General features: G+C 31.9%; 1 protein-coding gene across 7 annotated transcripts in view; it reads left to right on the forward strand.

Moving 5' to 3' along the window:
• The window catches only part of LOC145260396 (DNA polymerase delta catalytic subunit-like), a 226,546-nt gene that overhangs the window by 47,366 nt on the left and 156,970 nt on the right, over window positions 1-22,210 (forward strand). For all 7 annotated transcript variants that reach the window (XM_080118362.1, XM_080118364.1, XM_080118366.1 and 4 more), the window contains 6 exons: window positions 2,063-2,156; window positions 2,464-2,632; window positions 4,098-4,348; window positions 8,090-8,256; window positions 9,923-10,168; window positions 19,971-20,081. In XM_080118362.1, the coding sequence (XP_079974488.1) occupies window positions 2,063-2,156; window positions 2,464-2,632; window positions 4,098-4,348; window positions 8,090-8,256; window positions 9,923-10,168; window positions 19,971-20,081 (1,038 nt within the window). The remainder of the gene's footprint in view (window positions 1-2,062; window positions 2,157-2,463; window positions 2,633-4,097; window positions 4,349-8,089; window positions 8,257-9,922; window positions 10,169-19,970; window positions 20,082-22,210) is intronic.

Below are 22,210 nucleotides of genomic sequence, written 5' to 3' on the forward strand. Positions count from 1 at the left end.
CAATTACCATAAAAATGCGTATATTTTCTCAAACGTAAGAACACACTTGGAGGAATGATCTATAGATTTTAGCTTTACTAGTAGTTTAGAATCAATAAATAAATATTGGCGAATGTGCCATTTTTTTTTTTTTTTTTTTTTTTTCAATTTTGAGCTTTGTAAGGCTTGCCAGATTGGCCTTTTTTAGGCCAAATTTGGCCTTTTTTAGGCCAAATTTGGCCTTTTTTATGCTCTTGCATGGAACCATGGTCTATGCAAGAGTGTAAAAAAGGTCAAATTTGGCCTCGAAAAGGCCAATCTGGCAATCCTTACAAAGGCCAAAATTGCAAAACAAGATGGCGGCCTAGATTGTCGTACATTTAGTCTAATAAGAAATGTTGAAAAAATAATAAAAATTAAATTTTTGGGGGTTTTATTTCAGCCTTAGGGTCTAATAATGTGTTTTATGTAAAAATAAATTTTATGAATTTTTGTCTGTCAAATAATTTATGCTGCTGAAATACACATTTGCCTAAACATTATATTATTGCTACCAGCAGTGGAAGATTTTGTTTTACACAGAATCAAAAATAAAAAAAGACAATTAAAAGAATCATTTTTGGCATCGGAAAATATGCACAAATTTTTCCAATTCAGATATCCTGAAAAATTCTGATTCCCAATTCTGAGTTTGATTAATTGTCCCAATATTAATATATATATATATATATATATATATATATATATATATATATATAACTACTTCATTTACTCACATAAAATTAATATACGAAAGTATAGATTTATGCGTAATCTTTAAGTATTTACTTCAAAAGTGCTCAATACGTAGGTAGAGCTAGTTAGTAATTTATAAAATATATATGGTGATTAAGCTACACTGAATATTCGGCGTTTCATCCACTCTAGGATTCCTCAGGCTTATGCACGAATTCTGTGGTTGTTTATCGTTTTTATACAGTCCTCTTCTATTGAGGATTTAGTTAGCCAATCGTCTTTCTAGTATCCACCGTGCCCCTTCCTATCAGCCAATGGGCATGTCTTTTATCGAACAAAGCATCTGTTTTAAAACTAGGTTAGTGGTTTAAGGCAGACTTTTTTTTTTGTTGTTAGTTTATATATAAATATACATATGTGTACATACATATATGCACATATATATATACATACATATATGTGTGATCGTTTATGTATATTCCTGTTTATTTAATTTATTTATTTGTTTATTTTCTATTGTTTTTGTTAGTTTTAAAACTATTTTGTATCGCTATCCTAGAGTAAATTTTATTTTGTGAACACAGTTATTTGCTATTTCTCTTCTACAGTTTAATAGATTTTGGGGTTCTTCAAATGCAGGATAGCAAATTTTTCATGAAGGCATAATTTACATGGGTCGTCTAAATGCCTACACGTGGTAGCTTGTCTTATTATTTTCCATTCGACTACTAGCGAATGTCCGCTTTCTTTGAGTTCCCAGTATTTATTCGCTAGTGTTGTTTTTATACAGTGTTTTTTATTGTTGAATGTACTTTTGTGGTCATAGTATCGGGTTTTGAAATCTAAGGATCCTTATATCGCCATATATATTTTACAAAATACTATATATATATATATATATATCTATATATATATATATATATATATATATATATGTATATATATATATTTTTTTTTTTTTCTTTTTAATAAAAAATATGCAGTCATTTTGTTAGATGCAACCTGAAAATAATAGTTACTTCCTTTGAACCAAAGAAGAGAAGAGTTATTGCACTTTGAGAAAAGGAGTTTCGCCATGACAGTTTCGGGGGTAAACAATGTGTTTTGCATCACAAACTTTAATCATCACGCATTTAGCGGCATCTACCTTACTGTTTTGCTCTGTAAGTTGTTGAATAAACCTGTTAAACATACCACTTTGTCCTCTGCTCGTTTTATGAGTTGGTATTGAACCAATAACATGTATCATTAGACATGGCATGTTTAAACACTTAGTTCAAATTATTTTTTAGGTGCTCTTTAGCATCCACCTTTTATCATTGATTTTGTCACCTCATTCTTATTCTAGCAAGCCCTGAATCAAGCTGTACTCAAAGATATGCGTTCCAATAAAGAGGATGTAAAAGAAGCCATCCTTGCTGTGGAAGCCACACAAAAAGAAAGTGAGTCTGCTTTTTTTTTTTCTTTCATATACTTGGATTCATTGTCTACCTCGTGTTACCAGATCAGGCTGTCTGAAGATACTGCCTTTCTGACTTCAAATGCACCAAACATTGATGTTATTACTTTTCTTTTTCTTTGCAAAGCTTGGGGGTTGGTGCACTTGTTACATCTAGCCACACCAATGAGTCATGAAATGATGAAACAGCTGCTTGTGGATGACTCTGTTTTGTATACATAATCTTTCAGTTTGCCATTAAGAATCCTCATCAAGTGTTTTATATTGTTTTTATTTTGTTTTCTATTTAGGCATTTATGGTTTTCATGAAAATCGTAAGCTGATGTTTTTAAAGATTACGGTTGCTTTACAAAGGTTGATTGCTCCCTCAAAACGGCTGTTAGAACAAGGCTTTCTCTGCCCTGGTTACTCTGTGCAAGGCTATCAAACATATGAGAGTAATATCGATTTTGAAATCAGGTAAGTTCATTTATCGACTTTGCCTTTACACAAAATGTGTGTGTATATTCGTAAAATATGACATAATCACACTGACACAACAGTTCTCATAAGATAACCAAAGTTAAGCGATGTTGAGCCTGGTCAGTATTAGATGGGTAACTATTTGGGGTACCAGATGCTCTCTACAAAATTAACTATGCCAGTACTTGTTTAGTTTAATCAAGGCATTAAAAAATGAAAATAATTAAAAAAAAAAGTTATATTTTACGTACCTGTTATGGAATGAAGTTCTCCGGAAAAAATTTTTTACTTAATTTGATCAATTAGTTTTTATTTTTACAAATGAAAGCAAGCAAAAGGTAGCTATGTTTGGATTTTTAGGCGTTGAGGAAGGGAGGAGGTGCATCACGGGGAGATAACTCAGTCTAAAGCAGCAACACCCTCCTCCCCATGTTAAATAATAGCTTCTCTCCCTCCCTCGTTGTTTAAAGATCAAAACATGCCTATCTTTTGCTCGCTGTCATAACAAATTGTTTTTATGGTGAAAAAAAAAAAAAAAAAAAAAAAAAAAATTACTTGATCAAATTAAGTAAAAAAAAAATTTCGGGGAACTTCATTCCATAATAGGTATGTACAATATAACTTTCTTTTTTCAATATTTTCATTTTTTTATATCTTGATTAAAACAAGTACCACTTAGCCATCTCCCCCGATCTGGATACGAGTGAAGCCTGCTTGTGAATTCAGTATTTTGGGGCTTTTATAATATACAAACAAAAAAAAATATTGAATTTCAAGTGAAACAAAGGGTACCTACATAATTGTCAGGTCTCAAATAATAACATATCCCAAAATTAAGAAAAAACAATGTAGAAAAATATTTTAAAAAAAAAGGGGGCGAGGGGATAAGTTGACAGCGGAGGTAATTAAGTTCTGTTGCCTTTGTTTATTCTCCCATATAAACTTTATCAAAACCATTTTTTTGTTAAGAAAAATCTTTTTAATGTACGTACTTGTGATGAAATGAAAATATTATATTCCAAAAATCGCATAAATTAACTCAAGTTTTATTCTTAGATAAAATAAAATTTTATGGGTATTCTAAAAGTGACTGTCTCGTCTATCATTTTTAAAAAATCTAAAAAAAAAAAAATAAAAAAATAAAAAAAAAACGAGGAAGATAACCAAACAATAATTCATACTTATTAGATTTATGCTGTAATACCTATGAATTCCTATTAATTACTTGAAACTACTTGATCAATTTACGTGATTTTTGGACTCTGATATTTTCGTTTCAGCACGGGTATTTATATCAAACATATGTTTTTGTTTTTTAATATAGGGAAAATTCTGGACAAGAACTTTATTTATATATATTTTTTTTAAAGATATCTGGCCAAATTGAAGTGTGACATATATTTATGATCTCTTATGCAATTAACTTAATAATTGTTTTTATGTTTGTGGTATTTTTGTTAAGGTTCATGGTTGACAGTGACGTGGTTGGTTGTAATTGGATTGAGCTTCCCAAAGGGAAATACCACATCCGTCCAAAAGATGCGCTTACTGGCAACAAAACGGATTCTTCTAGTCGGCTTATGCAGTCTCATTGTCAGCTCGAGGTGGATATCTCCTGGGAAGATTTTGTTTCACATCCAGCTGAGGGAGAATGGTCCAAAGTGGCTCCACTTCGAATCTTGAGTTTTGATATTGAATGTGCTGGAAGAAAAGGTAATGAAAGGCAGACAGGGCGGCGCCATTTTATTTCTTTCCTTTTATTTATTTAAAAAAATTTTTTTTTTTTTTTTCTAAGGTTTTAGTTTTTTGTTTTTCTGTCTCTCTCTCCTCTTTCTGTACCGCGATTAACCTAATTTTTTTTTACCATTTTCTTATATAAGATAGAATATGGAAACACTTATTCTTCCATTAGAGAATTCGGTTATAGTCAGCTAACATACTTCCTAACTTCCAGGGAAATGCTATCGGAAGCGGTGACATGGCAAAGAAGTTCCTTGGTTTTTTTTTTTATCTCCCCTGTACATGTACTCTCTTTTTTTATTACGTTTTTTTGATATTTTTAAACTTTTATTTTGAAACAACTTTTATTTTTATAAAATTTTAAATACAATAAAAACTTATTTTTTTAAAAAATGTTATTAAAAATGCCAATAAAGACTAATTGTTATTTTTATCTGTATAATTTTGTTAATTTTTATCGCATAGTTTTCAATAATTTCCTTTTCTTATATTTTATTTTAATAAATTGCTTCACAATAGAAATACTGAAAAACAATAAAAGTGAAGGAACTGATTTGCCTCGTAACCACTTCCGGTAGTACTACACTGACAGAATACTCCTGTTATTAAGTTGGTGCAAAAATAATTTTGTTTTTTGACGTTCAACTATATATATATATATATAAAGACATTATTTTTGCACCAACCTAATATTTCTTGTAACATCTTTCCTCTATTTAGAATTCAAAGAAAATGCTAAAGGAAGTTTTATCATGTTTCTGAAATTTTGAGATGAGGGTTGAATTTTCATATTCAACAAGATACTCCTGAAAGTCTGAGGTTATATTGACTGGAATGTGAACTCAAGATGTGAATAGTACTCATTTTATTTTCGATGGTGCAAAGTTTTCTCACACTCAAGTATTAAGGAGTCACCTATCCCCCCCCCTCTATTCTTACAGAGAGCCACATCAAAAGCACATTTTTAACTACCATGTCCTTAAACTTCCTCTGATGTTTTTATTTTCTAGTTATTCAATTGTTTTTGTTTCTCTATGATCCTTGCTAGTCCAGAAAAATCACTTCTGTTTATTTTTCTTCACTGGATTTTTCATTAAATTCAAAACTTGGATCTCACACACTTTCTATCAAAAATTAGCTATCATATACCCCCCAACCCACCCGCATGTTTGCAAAATTTTCTGAAACTGGAGAGTTAACACATTCAAAAACAACCTTTACGCCCTCATATGCAAATTACTTTCATCTCCAGTTTTTTATTTACCAGCAGTTCAGCCCGGCTTTGCTCGGGCCCTATGTACTGTTCATAACTTTATGTGCATATATATATATATATATATTAAAAAGTTTGACTCATGTCCAGGTAACCTACATCTAAAATTTCAAGTGTTTAGATCCAAAATTGGCGGAAAAGTTTGGTAGAGACTATTCCAACTTTGACTGCTTGGCAGCCAAATTTTCGCTCAAAAACTGATTAAAAAGCTTGTTGCTTGTCTGAATACGCTTTATTTCAAATGTTTAGACACAAAATTGGCTGAGTAGTTTGCTAGAGACTGCAAAGATCAAATATTTTTAACGTTTACAATCTCGAGTCTGTAGACTGAAAATTGACAGAGTAGTTTAGTAGCGAAATGTACACACACAGACAATTTCACTTTTATAGATACATAGATTTTTTTCTTAAAGGACTAGCAGAGGTGGGGACGGCCAAATCTTGCTGTTTTTACATTTATTACAGAGCGAATTCTCTATTGAATATTATATTGTACCTAATATATAGTACTAAGTTCAAATCTAGAAAAATGACTTAAATGCTGTCAGCTAAAATCGAAATCAAAACATTTAGTGCTCAAGCTGCGTTCCTTCATGTAGCGCTCCAACACACACACACATACACATCTATTTTATATAGATCATGACCTACCAAGGCAAAAAAGCCACTCGAGGATAATGGTTAATGTTACATAATATAGCATAAAATATCTTGCCGCAGGGTGTCCAGCCTTCACATGGTTATGTTTGCAGCACATGGTGAAAGAATGGAATAATTATGAACAAATAAGAAAATCACTTGCTGTTACATAACGATATATGTTCATTATGGAGACACACACATGTAATGACGATTCAAACATAATACAGGAAAGGTTAGAAGTTCAAGTATAATAACTGGAACGAACCGGAATGATGCTCATTTCTCCATTTTGAAAGTCACCCTGTTTTCCCTCCATCTCTACTTCCGGTTGTTGATCTTGCGAGAAGTCGCGAGAATTTAAAGTCTAAGACTCTGACAAGAGGAGGCAACTTTGCCCAAAGAAGTAAAGAATTACTCCCCTTGCATTATAATTTTGTATTGTCTTAACAGTTAATGAGATAGATGTGTTGTCAGTTGGATGATGAAGAATATTATTAGAGGAGTGAGAATGAAGAATAGAATGAACAAAGTTTGATTACTTAAAATAATTAATAGCACACTATTAAGTATTAAAAAACAAAACAAAAGACGTTTTATCGCTCCGTTTATTTCCAATAATACCAAGTCTTCTTACAACCTTTTAAGTGTTGTTGAGATCTGAGCCCCACCCTACTACGTGCTGTGTCAAAGATATCTCTTCATTGTCCAGGTCCTAAAATTGTTTTGATTTTTTTTTTCTGTTTTTTGATTATTTACATTCCTAACTTGCCCATAAAAATCAGTTTTGTTTACAGTCAGCTAACATACTTTCTAATCTTCTGCGGAGCACTACTGGGAACAGTGGCAAAGCAGATCATTTCCTTCTCTTTTATTTATGTATTGGATACTTTCTTTTATGATGTTAGAAATTTTGTTATTTTGATTTCAGTAGTTTTATTTTGATACTTTCATAAACATATATAAATTTAAATAAAAGCTTTTGATAAAAATTAAAAAAAAAAAAAAAGTACTTTTATAATTTCATAAACATATATTTCTTATAAAGTTTCAAATGAAATAAAAAAACTTTTATTTTTTAAATTTTGTGATTAAAAGATTAATTATGTTATTTTTATCTGTAATTTTGTTAATTTGGTACTAGTGCAGAGAGTGATCCGGACGTAAATAATAATGTTATTATTTAAAAAGCCATTCTTAACATGGGGAGGGGAGGGTGTTTTGTACCTATTCTATACTTCAACCTTACAATTGAATAAAAAAAATAAAACATACCATAAAACTTTAATTAAACTTGAAAATAAGATTTAAAAAATAGCGCGGATCACTCTCTGCACTAGCACTGTTAATTTTTATGGTATACTTCCCAATAATGTTGTTTTCTTATATTTCATTTCAATAAATTGCTTCACGATAAAAATACTGAAGAAAAATAAAAGTTAAGGAACTGATTTGCCTTGTCACCGCTTCTGGTACTACGCTGCAGAAAATTAGGAAGTACGTTAGCTGACTATAAACTACTTTTTCCAGCATCAAAAGATTGTATTTATATTTCACCATTTCAAATCCAAAATTTGATCTATCGCACTTTTCGTCAAAATCAGTATTACCTCCCCACTCCCATAAGCAATCTCCCTCTTTCTCTCTCTTTCTATCTAGTATCTCATTGATCTCTATATTTCTTTCTATTGTCTTCCTAAAACTCTTCAGTTTTTTTTTTTTAATCTCTCCTGCTCTCTGCAACCCCAATTTCCCCTTAATAATTCTTCATCCGATTTTCCTTTTATATTTCGTCTCTCCAGGTGTTTTTCCTGAAGCCAACAAGGATCCTGTTATTCAGATAGCCAACATGGTCGTCAGACAGGGAAAATCCGACCCTTTTGTCCGCAATGTTTTCACCCTCAAAAAGTGTGCCCCAATCGTTGGTGCACACGTCCTTTCTTTTGATACAGAACAGGAACTTCTTAAGGTAAAGAAAAAGTGGCGCTTCTATTATTATACAAATGAAAAAAAAATTGAATTACAAATAAAACAAATGGTACCTATGTAATTGTCAGGTCTCAAATAGTAACATATCCAAAAATTACAAAAAACGATAGGTAGAAAAATAATTATTAATGAAAGAAGAAATTTGTGAAAGCAAACAAAATCACTATATTACGCTTACTAAAAAAGAGATAAGTTGACAGAGGAGATGATTAAGTTCTGTTGGTTATGACAACACCTATCTGAAACCAAAACTACACCAAGAAACAAACCAGGTTCATTATCTACTCCATAAAAAATACAGGACTCTGTGAACGCACATATTCAGTGTATCAAATCCAATGCACCATATGCAATGAGTCATACATTGAAAGTACAATTAGGCCATTGCATATCCGGATCAAAAAACGCATTACCACCAAGACCTCGTCTTTTTACAAACACGTATCTCACACACACAACCCCAATAAAAATATAATTGTTTAAATACTAGCAATTGAATGGGATCAAAGAAATCTCAGATTAAAAGAATCAATCTATTATATCTATAAAAGTGAACGTGTCTGTCTGTCTGTCTGTCTGTGTACATTTCCCTATGCAATAACTCTGTCAATTTTTAGTCTATAGACTCGAAATTTGAAATACCGGGTACTGAGATTTGGGAAAATCGATGTGACGGGTGTCCGCCAGAAATTTGGCTGTTAAGGGGTCAAATTTCAACGATTTGACCTTTAAGAACTCTACCAAACTCCTCCGACAATTTTGGGTCTAGACACTTGAAATTTTAGATTTAGGTTCCTTGAACATGGATCTTACTTAATAAAGTGATTTGAGCCCGAAACAATAAATTTTAAGGGGTCATAATAGGGGTCAAAGTTTTAAAAAATTAACCATTTTTTTTTGTTTTTTTGCTTTTTTTGCACAGCATACACCTCCAAACACCCGAGCAACGCCGGGCACCCCTGCTAGTTAATAATAAAACGCAAATATCCGACATCTTCCTAATAAAGACACAGTTACTTTCCTTGGACGAGTTACAATGTTAGTTCCCATAGTAAAAAAAAAAAAAATGTACCAAATTCTTTCCTTGAACAATTAACATAATTTTAAAACAATTGCCTAATAAGATACAAGCAGATCAATTACTTGCCTTGGACTGAGTAAAAGAATTATTTCCCTTAGAGTATGAAACGTGGACAGAATTAATTCCCTTAGATTAAAATATAATAAAATTTAAAAAATTAAATAAAAATGATGACAGGATTACCTCCCTTAAAGAACTAACATAATTTTAAACTTAAAAAAAAAAATAGCGTTTCAAAACAAAATTAAAACTTAATGACCAACTTAGATCGAAAGTGGCAGCGTAAAGAGTGGATATAAATTTTCTACTTCTTGAGAATGAGAGTTGCTCCCGAAAATATTTGGAGAATATACCATCTATAATCAGGTAAATAAATGAATATTATTATTTATTTATTTACAACAACTGAATAATTCCCGCATTGGCAAGGCTTCAAACACACCTTTTTATCCGATAAACAATGCTTCAAGCACACTACAATATACTTCTTAGATTTTTCTTTATTTTTGTTTTTTTTTATATATGGGCAACTCTTGACAGGAACTATTTGTATTTCAATTTACAGCACTGGTCTCACTTTGTCCGTGCAGTTGATCCTGACATCGTGACAGGCTACAATATTCAAAACTTTGACTTCCCATATTTGTTAAATCGAGCCAGCCATCTGAAGGTGACCAATTTCCCTTTCTTGGGTCGGATCAGGCACATCAAATCGATGGTGAAAGATTCCACGATCCAAAGCAAGCAGATGGGCAAACGGGAGAACAAAGTCATCAACATCGAAGGACGTGTCATGTTTGATTTACTCCAGGTAAGTGAGGAGTCTTAATTTTCTTGATTTGCAATCAGAGCAAAATTAGATACAGTGTCAGGTGTTTAATTTGGGGAAGATCCAGCTCCCTAAAAACGAGCACTCTTGATTGGGACAAAAATAAAAATAACCTTGGTCTAGAAGGATTTCTCTTTTACTGATCATGGACAGAAAAGATGACGTATAATGTCAAAACTGCCCTAAAGTCAAAATTGATGGATCATCATCTGATGTCTTTGTATTACATGAAAATCGTATGAAAACCAAACATCAAAACTTTTTTTTGATAATGATTAGAGTTATGACATAAGAATATTTTTATCATTGTTTTGACTCTCGAGTATATATTCAATACAGTTAATCGAGAACCACATCACTCTATCTAAAAACATATAAGATATTAACTGATATATATACTCAAGAGTCAAGATAATGAAAAGAATATACTCTTGTCAAAGCCCTAATCATAACACGCACACACACATACACACACATATAGAGAAATAAAAAGGAACAAACCGAGTTGTGTTCATCAACGTTTCGTCTTTATTTCGAGACTTCCTATGGATGAAAAAGACGAAACGTCGATGAACACATAACTCGGTTTGTTCCTTTTTATTTCTCTATTGTGTCGGAATACTATTTCCATTATTTTCATCACACACACACACACATATATATAAATTATGGTAATATTGTTTGTTTAACAAGATCTTACTAATGCTTATTATCTGTTGTTAATACTTATTAACAGTTAAGTGTTGAGACATTATATTTAACAAAGATGGCGGTGCAGAATCAGTGCAGTTCCGATCTTGAGTGTTAAGTAATTCCTAGTGACAAAGATGGCGGCGAAGATTATGATAATAATTTGTTACCCATGCATGGATTAGTGTTATCACATTTGGGTTATGTATCTATCACGAGTCGGTGTTTAGATAAAGACAAGATTGAAAATCACATCTGTATAAATAAAACATTAGATTAGTATATGTGTTTGTCTGCATGTAAATATATAACCGATAAACTCTTAAACTACTGTTCACATAACACTGAAATAAAGAGGAATATGTGAGCAAGTTGAAATGCAAAATGTTTGTTTTAGCTTGCCAACATATTTCTATTATTTTTACGCATGTGCAAATTCATTCATAGCTTGAAATAGTTTAATTTAAAAAAAATTTACATCTGTCTATTGGTAGCTCAAACGATAAGGAACATGGCTGGAGTGTTCAAATTTAGGTTTTGATTCTAGCTGATGGCACGCAAGTCAGCTTTTATTTTAACAGATAGAAATTAGTATTAATATCCGATAGAAAATTTGCTGTAATAATAAATACAAAATTAAGCATATTTTATTACCGGTAAATCTTGCCTTCCCCCACTACCACCACCACTAGTTCCAAATAAAACTTCTTTGATATACTTATGTATCAGACAAAAATAAATACCTTGTCAAAAATTAGAACAAATTATTGAGAAGTTAAATTAAAAGCAAAAATGAATTGTATCGTATCGTATTTTGCAAGAATCCATTTTAAGAGAAATGTTAATGTTTACTGAAATGAATGACCAAATTATCTCTTCAAAATTACTAATACAATAAAATTGATTTTTACTTCAGAATGCTTTTCTGTTCAAATGTATCGCTGGCAAAAGAAATACAAAATAATAATATAAAGATAAAAAATCGTATTCCAAATGGAAACACAAAAAAAACAAAAATAGACACTGCTTACGTTAATTAGTAAAAACTTTTGAGTGGAAGTTCAATTAAAAGTAAAGGTCAATTTTGTTGTATACATAATATCTATATATGTATAAAAGTGAACGTGTCTGTGTGTGTGTCTATGTACATTTCCCTACGCAATAACTCTGTCAATTTTAAGTCTACAGACTCGAAATTTGATATACAGGGTACTGAGATTTGGGGAAATCTTTGTGATCGGTTTTTGTCCAGAAATTTGGCTGTTAAGGAGTCGAAGTTCAACGATTTGACCTTTGAGAACTCTACCAAACTCCGCCAATTTTGGGTCTAAACACTTGAAATTTTAGATATAGGTTCCTTGGACATGGATCTAAGTTAATAACTTGATTTGAGCCCAAAACAATAAATGTTAAGGGGTCATAATAGGGATCAAAGGTAAAAAAATTGACCGCTTTTGTTTTTTCCTTTTTGCTCAACATACACCTCCAAACACCCGGGCAACGCCAGGCTAAAATGCTAGTATACAAATAAAGACACGGACGTATTTTGCATAAGTTGTCAAGGGAGCTAACTCTTCTTGGAACTAACACTTGATTTCATAATGATCTGAATTTATATCCTAGGGCTTTTTTAAAAATCATTTTTGAAGTCTTGCTATTTTATTATTTTTGTTCCACTGTTTGATTCTATTTAGGCCGGTGACATGAATATTGAGCACAGTTCTTTCAGGTTATTTCCATATTGCAGTGTCTGGCTTGATGACCTTGTCTTTTATCTGTCTGCTTGCTTGTCTGTCATAGAACACTGTCACCTTTCTGTTTGATGTTATCTGTAAGGGTTCACGTTCCCAGATGTTCGATCATCCAGCTGCATCTCTCTGCAGATCTTCCAATGGAGAGATTTACTAATAATAAAATGATTCCAATATTTTTCCCAATTCCAATACTGATTCTGTTCTAAATTTCTGATTTCGATTCTTTTTAAATTTTTAAATATATATATATATATATATATATATATATATATTTTTTTTTGTGGGGATCAGATTTATGTAAAAACTTGTAACATCTTCATATATGCTTGCAAACATAAAAATACATCTACGGGTGTGACTTATAGACCTTAGTTTTACTGGTAGTCTAAAGTCAATAAATATTTATCATTTCATCATTAATATTGACGATGGAAAATTAAGTTTTAAACAAAAACGGAGAAATAAAACCAATAAAAAGGGTCGCATGGGGGAAATAGGCATAAATTTTTTTCTGATTCCGATACGCTAGGTGTGTCAGAAATTTCGTGAAAAATAGTGAATAATTCCACCCCGTCTTTCCAAGCTTATAACTCCTCGAAAAATGTAATTCAAGCCCTAATTTTTTTTCAATTAAAGGAGCAAGAACCAAGGTTTCATTGAAAAAAAAAACAAAAAACAAACAACGTGTTTTTTTTTTTAAAAAGGTTTTAAACTTCGGACTTTACAGGTAAATTTCTAAAAAACACTTTTTTGTTTTAAATTAGAATATATTATTTATTGATCTTTTCTCTTCAATTTGTGATATATAAAACTTTGGTGAGTAAATTAATTATTTACTTTTTAATAGACACTTGAAAATAGGGGGGGGGCGTGAATTTAAAAAAAAAAAACGTTTGTCTAAAATATTATATTCAGTTTATTGGAAAGAGCATAAAATTTCACATTGACCCTGAAAATATCGTAAAAATAGAATCAATAGAAAAATTTTGATAGATTTTTAAAAGTTTAAAAATTGAAAAATATTGAGTTCATAAAATTCATTACTGTTTTTAAAAAAAAAAAATATTTCTATTACTTTTTATACAACTTTAATAGTTTATTTTGGAATCCATAAAGAAAATAAACAACCCACTTTTAAAAGAGAAATTACGAGATTTTTATATTTTATTCGCAGTTTTGTGTTAGGGGTGTCAAAAAATCCTACAAAGATTCTGATACACCTATCGATACGCTCGATTAAAATTTTTTTAATTTCCGCTTCTGATTCTGAAATCGTCCCAACGCTAATATTTACATATTTTGTTGTGACAGCGTAAAAGCCATATGTTAATAGGATTTGGCATGCAGACATTCATGTTATTTACAGTCTCGTTGCAGCAGACATGAAGAGCAAAAAAAAAAAAAAAAAAATGGTAGAAAGACAACAATGCAACACTGTTATGACTTGATGATATGTGTTATCGGTTTAATAACCACTCAAAAATGATGAAAGCACGAAGTATAACTTTTTACACATTTATTTAACTTGCATTTCAAATGATAATGTAGAAGCTGCTGTATGTGTACTTAAATAAGTCTGTTTACCTCCCAAACCATCATGACGAACTCTCCTCAAGGGCGATAACTCTGCCTTCATTGGTCCAAGGGAAATAACTATTATTTCTTTTTACTTTTCTAAACATCATGTGATTTTTTATTATTTTTTTTTTAATTTTAATTTTTAATTTTTTTATTATTACATTTTCACCCCCAAACAAGGCACATTGCCACTTTGATGTAGGGGGGGCTACTATCAGGGACATAAGCTACAGGGGTACTGTGTAGGGAGTTGGGCAGCAAGGTTGGTTCACGTTACACTTGAACTTCTGCATGTCAGTACAGTTGGGGAAGCAGGGACCCAGAAGGAAATTCCAAAGTCTAGCGGTTCTGGGGACATCTCGGGATCTCTACTGTGAAGGGGTGAGATTTAGCTGGTTGTCGGGTTTGTCTTAGGTATTTATGTCAAGGGCGTTGCAGTTTGTCAGAGCATTCACCGTTACAGTACTTGTAAAACAGGCAGAGGGATGCTACATTTCGTCGATGGGACAGAGACTGAAGCTTAGATGACAGGTCAGGACCTATCAGGTTGGCGACTCTCTTTTGAACCTTGTCTAGGAGTGAGAGACTAGTAGCAGATGCACCAGCCCAAATATGACAACAATACTCCATACATGGGCGAATGGTGGCCTTATAGAGGTACAGGATACTTTCGGGCGTTAGTAGCTTTCTAGCACAGTAGAGAAAACCTACCTTTTTTGCAGTGGTCCTGGCAATGCTCTCAATGTAATTGTTCCAACTCATGTTTCCTGTGAACGTTAGGCCGAGGAGTTTAAAAGATGCGCTTTCAGATAAAGAATCTTTGGCCATTGCTGTTGGTAGTAGAGAAGGTTTCTTGTAATTATTGAAGGAAACAAGTTTAGTCTTGGCAGCATTGAATGTGACCATCCATTTTTGTCCTCATTCCATTACAGATTGGAGGTCATCCTCTAGTGCTTCTGCCATTTCTTTAGATATGTGTTCATTTGTTTTCCTCTTGTATCTGTTATAGAGCATGGTGTCATCAGCATATATACCCATCTCACAGACAATTTTGTCAGGGAGGTCATTTATGAATATTAGAAATAATAGAGGTCGAAGGGTAGGCTCTTGAGGCATTCCTGCATTTATATCATATTGTTTACATGTACGACCGTCGAGGACAACCTGGATTTTTCTCTTATCTAAGAAGGATTTAATTATGTTAAGTATTCGTCCAGTGATACCATATGATCTGATTTTCCTGAGAAGACCTTCATGCCATACCCTGTCAAAAACCTTAGATATATCTAGAGCTACTGCTCTACCCTCCCCTGCTTTGTCCAGTGACTGGTATATACATTCAGAGATTACAGTTAGGATGTCTGCTGTGGAACGGGCTTGCCTAAATCCACATTGTTAGTCGGTCAGAAGTTTAGCATCTATAAGGTGATGGACTAGAGCTTGGTTAATTATGGACTCAAATGTTTTGGTGAAAAATGGGAGGAGGCTAATGGAGTAATAATTTAATGGGTCAGTTTTTTCGCCAGAATTCTTGTGAACTGCTACCACCAAAGCAGTTTTCCAGCAGTCCGGAAAGCAAGATTCGTTAAGGCATTTGTTGTAAAGTTTGAAGAGAACTGGAGCTACTTTGGCAGAGCACTTTTTTAATAGCACAGCCGGGATGAGATCCGGTCCACATGCTTTTGCAGTGTCAAGATTTTTTATGATAGCGTGTACCTGAGAAGGAGTGATTTTCAGATTGTCTAGTGTGGCGTCTGTCTGCAAAGGAAAGTCAGGGAAGTCGTGGTTAACAGGATCCAGTGTGGAGTTAGAGGCAAACTGACTGGCAAGCATGTTAGCCTTCTCGGTTATTTGAGAAATCTAACAAACAGCCCCCCCCCTCTCCCCAATGCCACATGGAATCCTTAATAAATTCCCAATCTTTTCTGTAATCCAACCATATTTGGTACAAATAAACTTTAGTTTATGCCTGACTTGTCCACCAAGATTCAAAATTCCTCCTATCTCCTATGTACGATGGATAAGAATGATATGGTCATATGACTTCTCCCCCTTCTTGGGTGTTGAGAAAAGATTTTTAGTGTGGAAAGTAAATATAAAAAAAATGAAGATCTCCCACACAAGAAAATTCCTGCTAAAATGGAAGCTATTTCCCTTTGTCTTTAGTAAGGGCAGTTTCTATTAGCAAAAGGGCAGTTTGTATAACAAAAACGGTCTTCTCGTGACGACGAGCAGTTCTACGCATGCGCCAGATGACGTCATGACCTGATTTACTTTAAATAGTTGAAAAACTGACCAAATTTCATGTACGCCACGTTAGGTCAGTCGATTAGCGCGTTGGTTCATTATCTAAACGTTTTGGGTTCGAATCGTGGTGTGAGATGTCTTTTTTTAATTTTAATTTTTTTATTTTTTAAATTTAAATATTGAACCAGTGTTATTTAAACCATTTTTCATGTAACGTTTGTTTTTCTGTTTTTTTTTTTTTTTACTTCACTTATCCACTCCCGACCACACACCCAAAAACACCCTGGTACCCACCGATTTTTTTTTAAATTTTAATATCGAAACAGGCTTATTAAAGCCATTTTTCAAGTTCGTTTTTCTGTTTTCATCGTTCGTTTGCCTTATGTTAGTTTTCTTTGTGTTTTTTTCCCGCTTAAGTTTTAACGTTGTTTTCTTTTTTTTACTTCGCTTATAACAAACAAACCTGGTCATTGACATCGTCGTCGTCGTAACGCTCGACGACTTCCGGGCGCGCACCTGTCAATTTCGTTCTTACTTAAATAAATTCAAACATCTTTCAGTAACTCATTCTGGCTGGCCAATTTTATTTTCAAACTTCACCTCAGGGCTTCGGGTTCGATCCTACCAACTTTTACCCCAGTTTCTTTTATATTTAACACCACACACACCTACAAACACCCAGGCAATGCCGGGTACCCTCGCTAGTACTTTCATAAATCAGAGTCCATTTTCTGTAGGCTGTTTATGAACCCAGTCAATGACGGGTACTTTTGCTAGTCTATATATATATATATATATATATATATATATTTGCACACGTTTTCTACATATATTCAGTAGTACATCTTTGAAAAACTGCCTTTCTAAAAACCAGGTATGTGATTCACTCAACTACCCTTTGTATTATATCGGAATTTTGATATAAACAAAATAATAATCTGAAGTGGAATAGTTATACAGACAAAGATTCGGGTAACACAATTAGGTTTGTTATCTGAAAAGTACAAAACAAGAATAGAGTCTAATGAAAAAAAAAAATTATATTAGGCACCGCCAAAAATGGCCGAAAAATCAAGTTGTTGTTGTTTTTTAAAACGAAATTACATTTATTAAAATACATTATTTCTGAGTAACTTTTTTTTTTTCCAGAAAGATAAAACCCTGAATTTTATCATATAGAAAACAGAATAATGTAAAACTTTTTCTACTATTTTTAATTAAATTTTAAATGTTAAATTTTCCCAAAAAGTTAACAATTGACATTTTTTGTCTTGCGCAAAAAACGTACATAAATATTTTTTAAAAAAGGTTTTTGAAATAATTAATTTATTTATTTGTTGTCTAACTAAGATTTAGGATGATTTTCTATGAGAATATGCAAAAATATTATAATATAAGTACCTGGATTTCAAATAATTCCACTTATTCATATAGGCACCCAGTTACTTCGTGTCGATCTAGAGTCTAGATCGACACTGTTTATGTTTGTATTCGATAAAAAGCAAACTATGGAAGACCAAACAGGCTAAAAAAACTTATTTTTCAGTAACGAAAATTTCAATGTATTATTAACGCTGAGGCTGGCCAGTACCAGATGGGTGACCATTTGTATGAGTTTGGTTTTTAATGTGTGTGGGGGCCAGGCTCCCCAAAATGGGGGAGGGGCAATTTAAAGCAGAATAAAAAAAAAATTATTTCAGCGCGTTTGGTCCACCGTAGTCGAAAGGCGGCAAATGTTTTCAAACGGGATCGAAAAAATGATGCTATTTTTAACACAAAGGGCACAATATTTATCGAATTTTCTTTTTTTTGTATCGATTCTTCAAAGCATGCCCTGTTTAATAATGGTCATGCATTATTCGGCTCGCTAAAAAAAAATTGTTAATTTATTTATCAAAGATTTTAAAATGGCTTTTTTTGTATAAATATTTAAAAAAATTTTTTTTTGTTTTGCTTAACTTAAATTATTTTACTTAACATATTCACCGAATTTTACACTTCAAAACTCAAAAGCGGAATAATTAAACACAATCGAAGTTCTGATATTCAGATGTCAAAATAAGGTATGCAAACAATTTTTTTTTTTTTTTTAATCTATATTTCTGTCTCTTACAACAACACAATATGTTGTGTTCAGTTTCAGATGATTATTTTAAGCATATTTGTACCACCTCAAAACAAGGGGGGGGGTTGTAAGTAAAAAAAAAATATATATATATATATATATAAATATCGCTGAAAATTTTGTATTGATCGGATAATTACCTGATTTTTGGTAGATTTTTAAAAAGACGGTCCGTCAAAAAGTACTTACCTGCCCCCCCCCCCCCAGTTTTGGCGGTGCCTAATATATATATATGTGTGTGTGTGTATGTGTTGGGACAATTAATTGGGAATTGGAGAAATCGGAATTTTTGGAGGGATTAGAATTGGAAAAATTTGCATCTGTTTTCCAATGCTGGTAATAATACTAAAATAATACATATTTATTGATTTTAAACTACTAGTAAAACTAAAATATATAGACTCCTAAAATCTTTATTTCCTTTATTTAAATATACAATTCTCTTTAATGATTAATTTTTTCGCATGTTGATTTTGAATTATATAACTACTAGCAGTGGAACCCGACAGGATCAACGAATGTTCCACACTTCTAGTACATTTATTGTCATCAAAATAGGTGAAAGCACCCATTCATCAATTGATTGCCTGCTCTAGTCGGGAACCAGATATGGTACACCAGGAAGAAGCTCACATGACTCTCTGCAGTGACTTAGTCCAGACTACATTGTAGTTTACATTGCATGGTGGAGAACCTACTGTTTATTTTATAAAGTTATTTTTATATAATGCCTTGAATTAAAGTTTAAAAATGCAAAAATCAAGTATCATCGTTCAATTGTGCTCTAAACAGAAATATTCATTTCAGACATGCTCCTGTCTTATCAAAGAATCAACTGTTGATCTTATGTCTACCCCTTCTGCTTGTGCAGTGATAAAACTCCTCACATGAACTTGTGATTTTATGCTGTATAAAGATGTTAACATTGGTCAAAGTTGGACTGTTCTTTCTTTAATAGGATTTTTTCGATTATCAATACTTATCGATTTTTTTATCAATACTTATCGATTTTTTTATCAATACTTATCGAAGACATTCTGATAGAAAACCTATCTAAGAACACTCCAAGACACATCAAATACATTTCTGTGAAGTTTCAAAAAAATCGACCCAGTAGTTTGGGATTTCATAGGGAACAAACTCACACACACACACACAAAGTATTTTTTATATATAAGTAGAGATTTTAATTATAAGTTCCTATTTAATATCTATCGATATCCATCCTTGAGATGACTCCACATATAAAATTTTCAAGGGTTAAGGTTCAGTGAATGAAAAGACCATTCAGGATCACACCTACTGATGAACTGATCATCAAAGTCTCCCTACATATAATCCGGATAATACAAAATAATGCATTTGTTTTTTTTTTGTTTTTTTAAACCAGGTTTTGTTCCGTGACTACAAACTGCGATCATATACACTGAATGCCGTCTCTTTTCACTTTTTACAAGAACAAAAGGAAGATGTCCAACATTCCATCATCACTGACCTTCAAGTAAGTTTAAAGCTGTTTCTTTTTTGTTTAAATTTTCTTATCACTTTGTTTTTGCTGGGGGTGGGGCATTCTACCAGATGCCGAACATTCCCCCCATTAGTTTAGTTACTCCAACCGAGAGAGCTTTTTAAGGTTCTAACTGTCCCTTTAAGTTTATCTTTCTCCTGCACTTGGTTCACCAGGTATATTCACCAGTATAAATGTCTCCTGCTTGCTTCACATTATGGAAAGTTTCTAGTCTCATTTATAAAACTCGCTATGTTTGTTTCCAAACTATATCTCCTCCGAAACGGTAGGTCGCAGAATTGTGTGAGACAGCTCAAATGATTGCATTTTTTGTGGGCCGTTTTTGTTATAGGTGTTTATTCGGTTAAAATAGTTGCTAAGGGATAAAAAAAATGGTTAAAATTGAAAGAAATTAGAACTTGTCACTTGCTGTTATCCTTTCGCTTAACTCTACTGAGTGCAACATATAGTTGTCCATGTTGAAAGACAGGTTTGTCTGGATAAACTAAAACTTTCTGTTAAGTCTGCCTGTGAGACTTATAAATAGTCAAAGCAAATGCTAATTGTATAGGAAACTGAGCTCTGGCAAACGGAATATTGTCTCCTTGGTGGTGGAGGAGTTGGTAGTGGTGTTAGCAGTAAATATTATCAATGAAAATGTATGCAAATGACTTTTAATAAATTAGAAGAAGAAGAAATGTTTTAATCACATATAAACACACAAATATATATTGAGCAAAGAAAATATTTTTTAAAATCACGTAAATTGATCATTTTTTAAAATTTATTTCTTTTAAACAATTGTCTTAACGTTACTCATTGTTAATTAATAAATCTTGCCTATATCGTCTGTATATATCAAGTTTTTACGTGAAACCGGAGATCTTAAACCAGAATTGGAAGGATAATTTAAGCATCAAAGCAAGCAATGAAGCAAGACGATTTAAGTTACATATATATATATATATATATATATATATGATGATGATGAAAATAATGGAAATAGTATTCCGACAAAATAGAGAAATAAAAAGAAACAAATCGTATTATGTGTTCATCAACGTTTCGTCTTTATTTAGAGACTTTTTAAAAAAAAATAATAGAGATTATTTAAAAAAAATAAGAGACTTTTTAAAAAAAAATAAGAGATTATTTAAAAAAAATAATAGAGATTATTTAAAAAAAATAATAGAGATTATTTAAAAAAAATAATAGAGATTATTTAAAAAAAAATAAGAGATTATTTAAAATAAATAAGAGATTATTTTAAAAAAATAATAGAGATTATTTAAAAAAAAATGATAGAGATTATTTAAAAAAAAATGATAGAGATTATTTAAAAAAAAATAATAGAGATTATTTTTAAAAAAATGAGATTATTTAAAAAAAAATGAGATTATTTTTAAAAAATGATAGAAATTATTTAAAAAAATGATAGATTATTTAAAAAAATAGAGATTATTTAAAAAAAAAAAATAAAACAGAAAATTTTTTTTCCTGCCCAGAATTCCTCCCATATTAATAAAATAAAAGTAAAGAAAAATCTGTATGATGTACACAACCATGACAAACAAAAACATCATATTCCAAAAATCATATAAATTGATCAATATTTTTTGTAAAATTCTTTTTGTAAAACTTGTAATCTTAATTTTCGGATAAATATTATCACGTAACTTGATCAAGTAGTTTTATTTTTATAAAGAAATTCGTTTTTAAGCGATTAAATGAAATTCATGCATTCATTCTTTTTGCGGACTGTTATCTTCATCTTAGTTGGTGTTGTTTCACCATGTTTCAGCCAACTCATCCTCTGGTCTTCTTCAAGTGATTAACAGCAACCAGATAAGAATTCAGAGTTTTGTAACTCACCCCCAGTAATTACTGCATTCCATAGTTGTCTCACCACATTTTGGCCAACTAATCCTTTGGTCTGCTTGGGTAGTGTTGCAATATTTTTGAAGTATAATGGAGTATGATCCCGCACAGTTGGGAGATTCTATTTATAAACGATGCTGCTAGGAACTGATAAATCAAATTAATTCACGTTCTGCTCCCAACCAATCAGAAACCAGAATTGCTCCATAAATATTAAACCTTTTTTTGTAGCAACTTCACATGTT

This window comes from Euprymna scolopes, chromosome 36, assembly GCF_053919585.1.
Source record: "Euprymna scolopes isolate OS-2025 chromosome 36, ASM5391958v1, whole genome shotgun sequence".
Lineage (NCBI taxonomy): Eukaryota > Metazoa > Mollusca > Cephalopoda > Sepiida > Sepiolidae > Euprymna > Euprymna scolopes.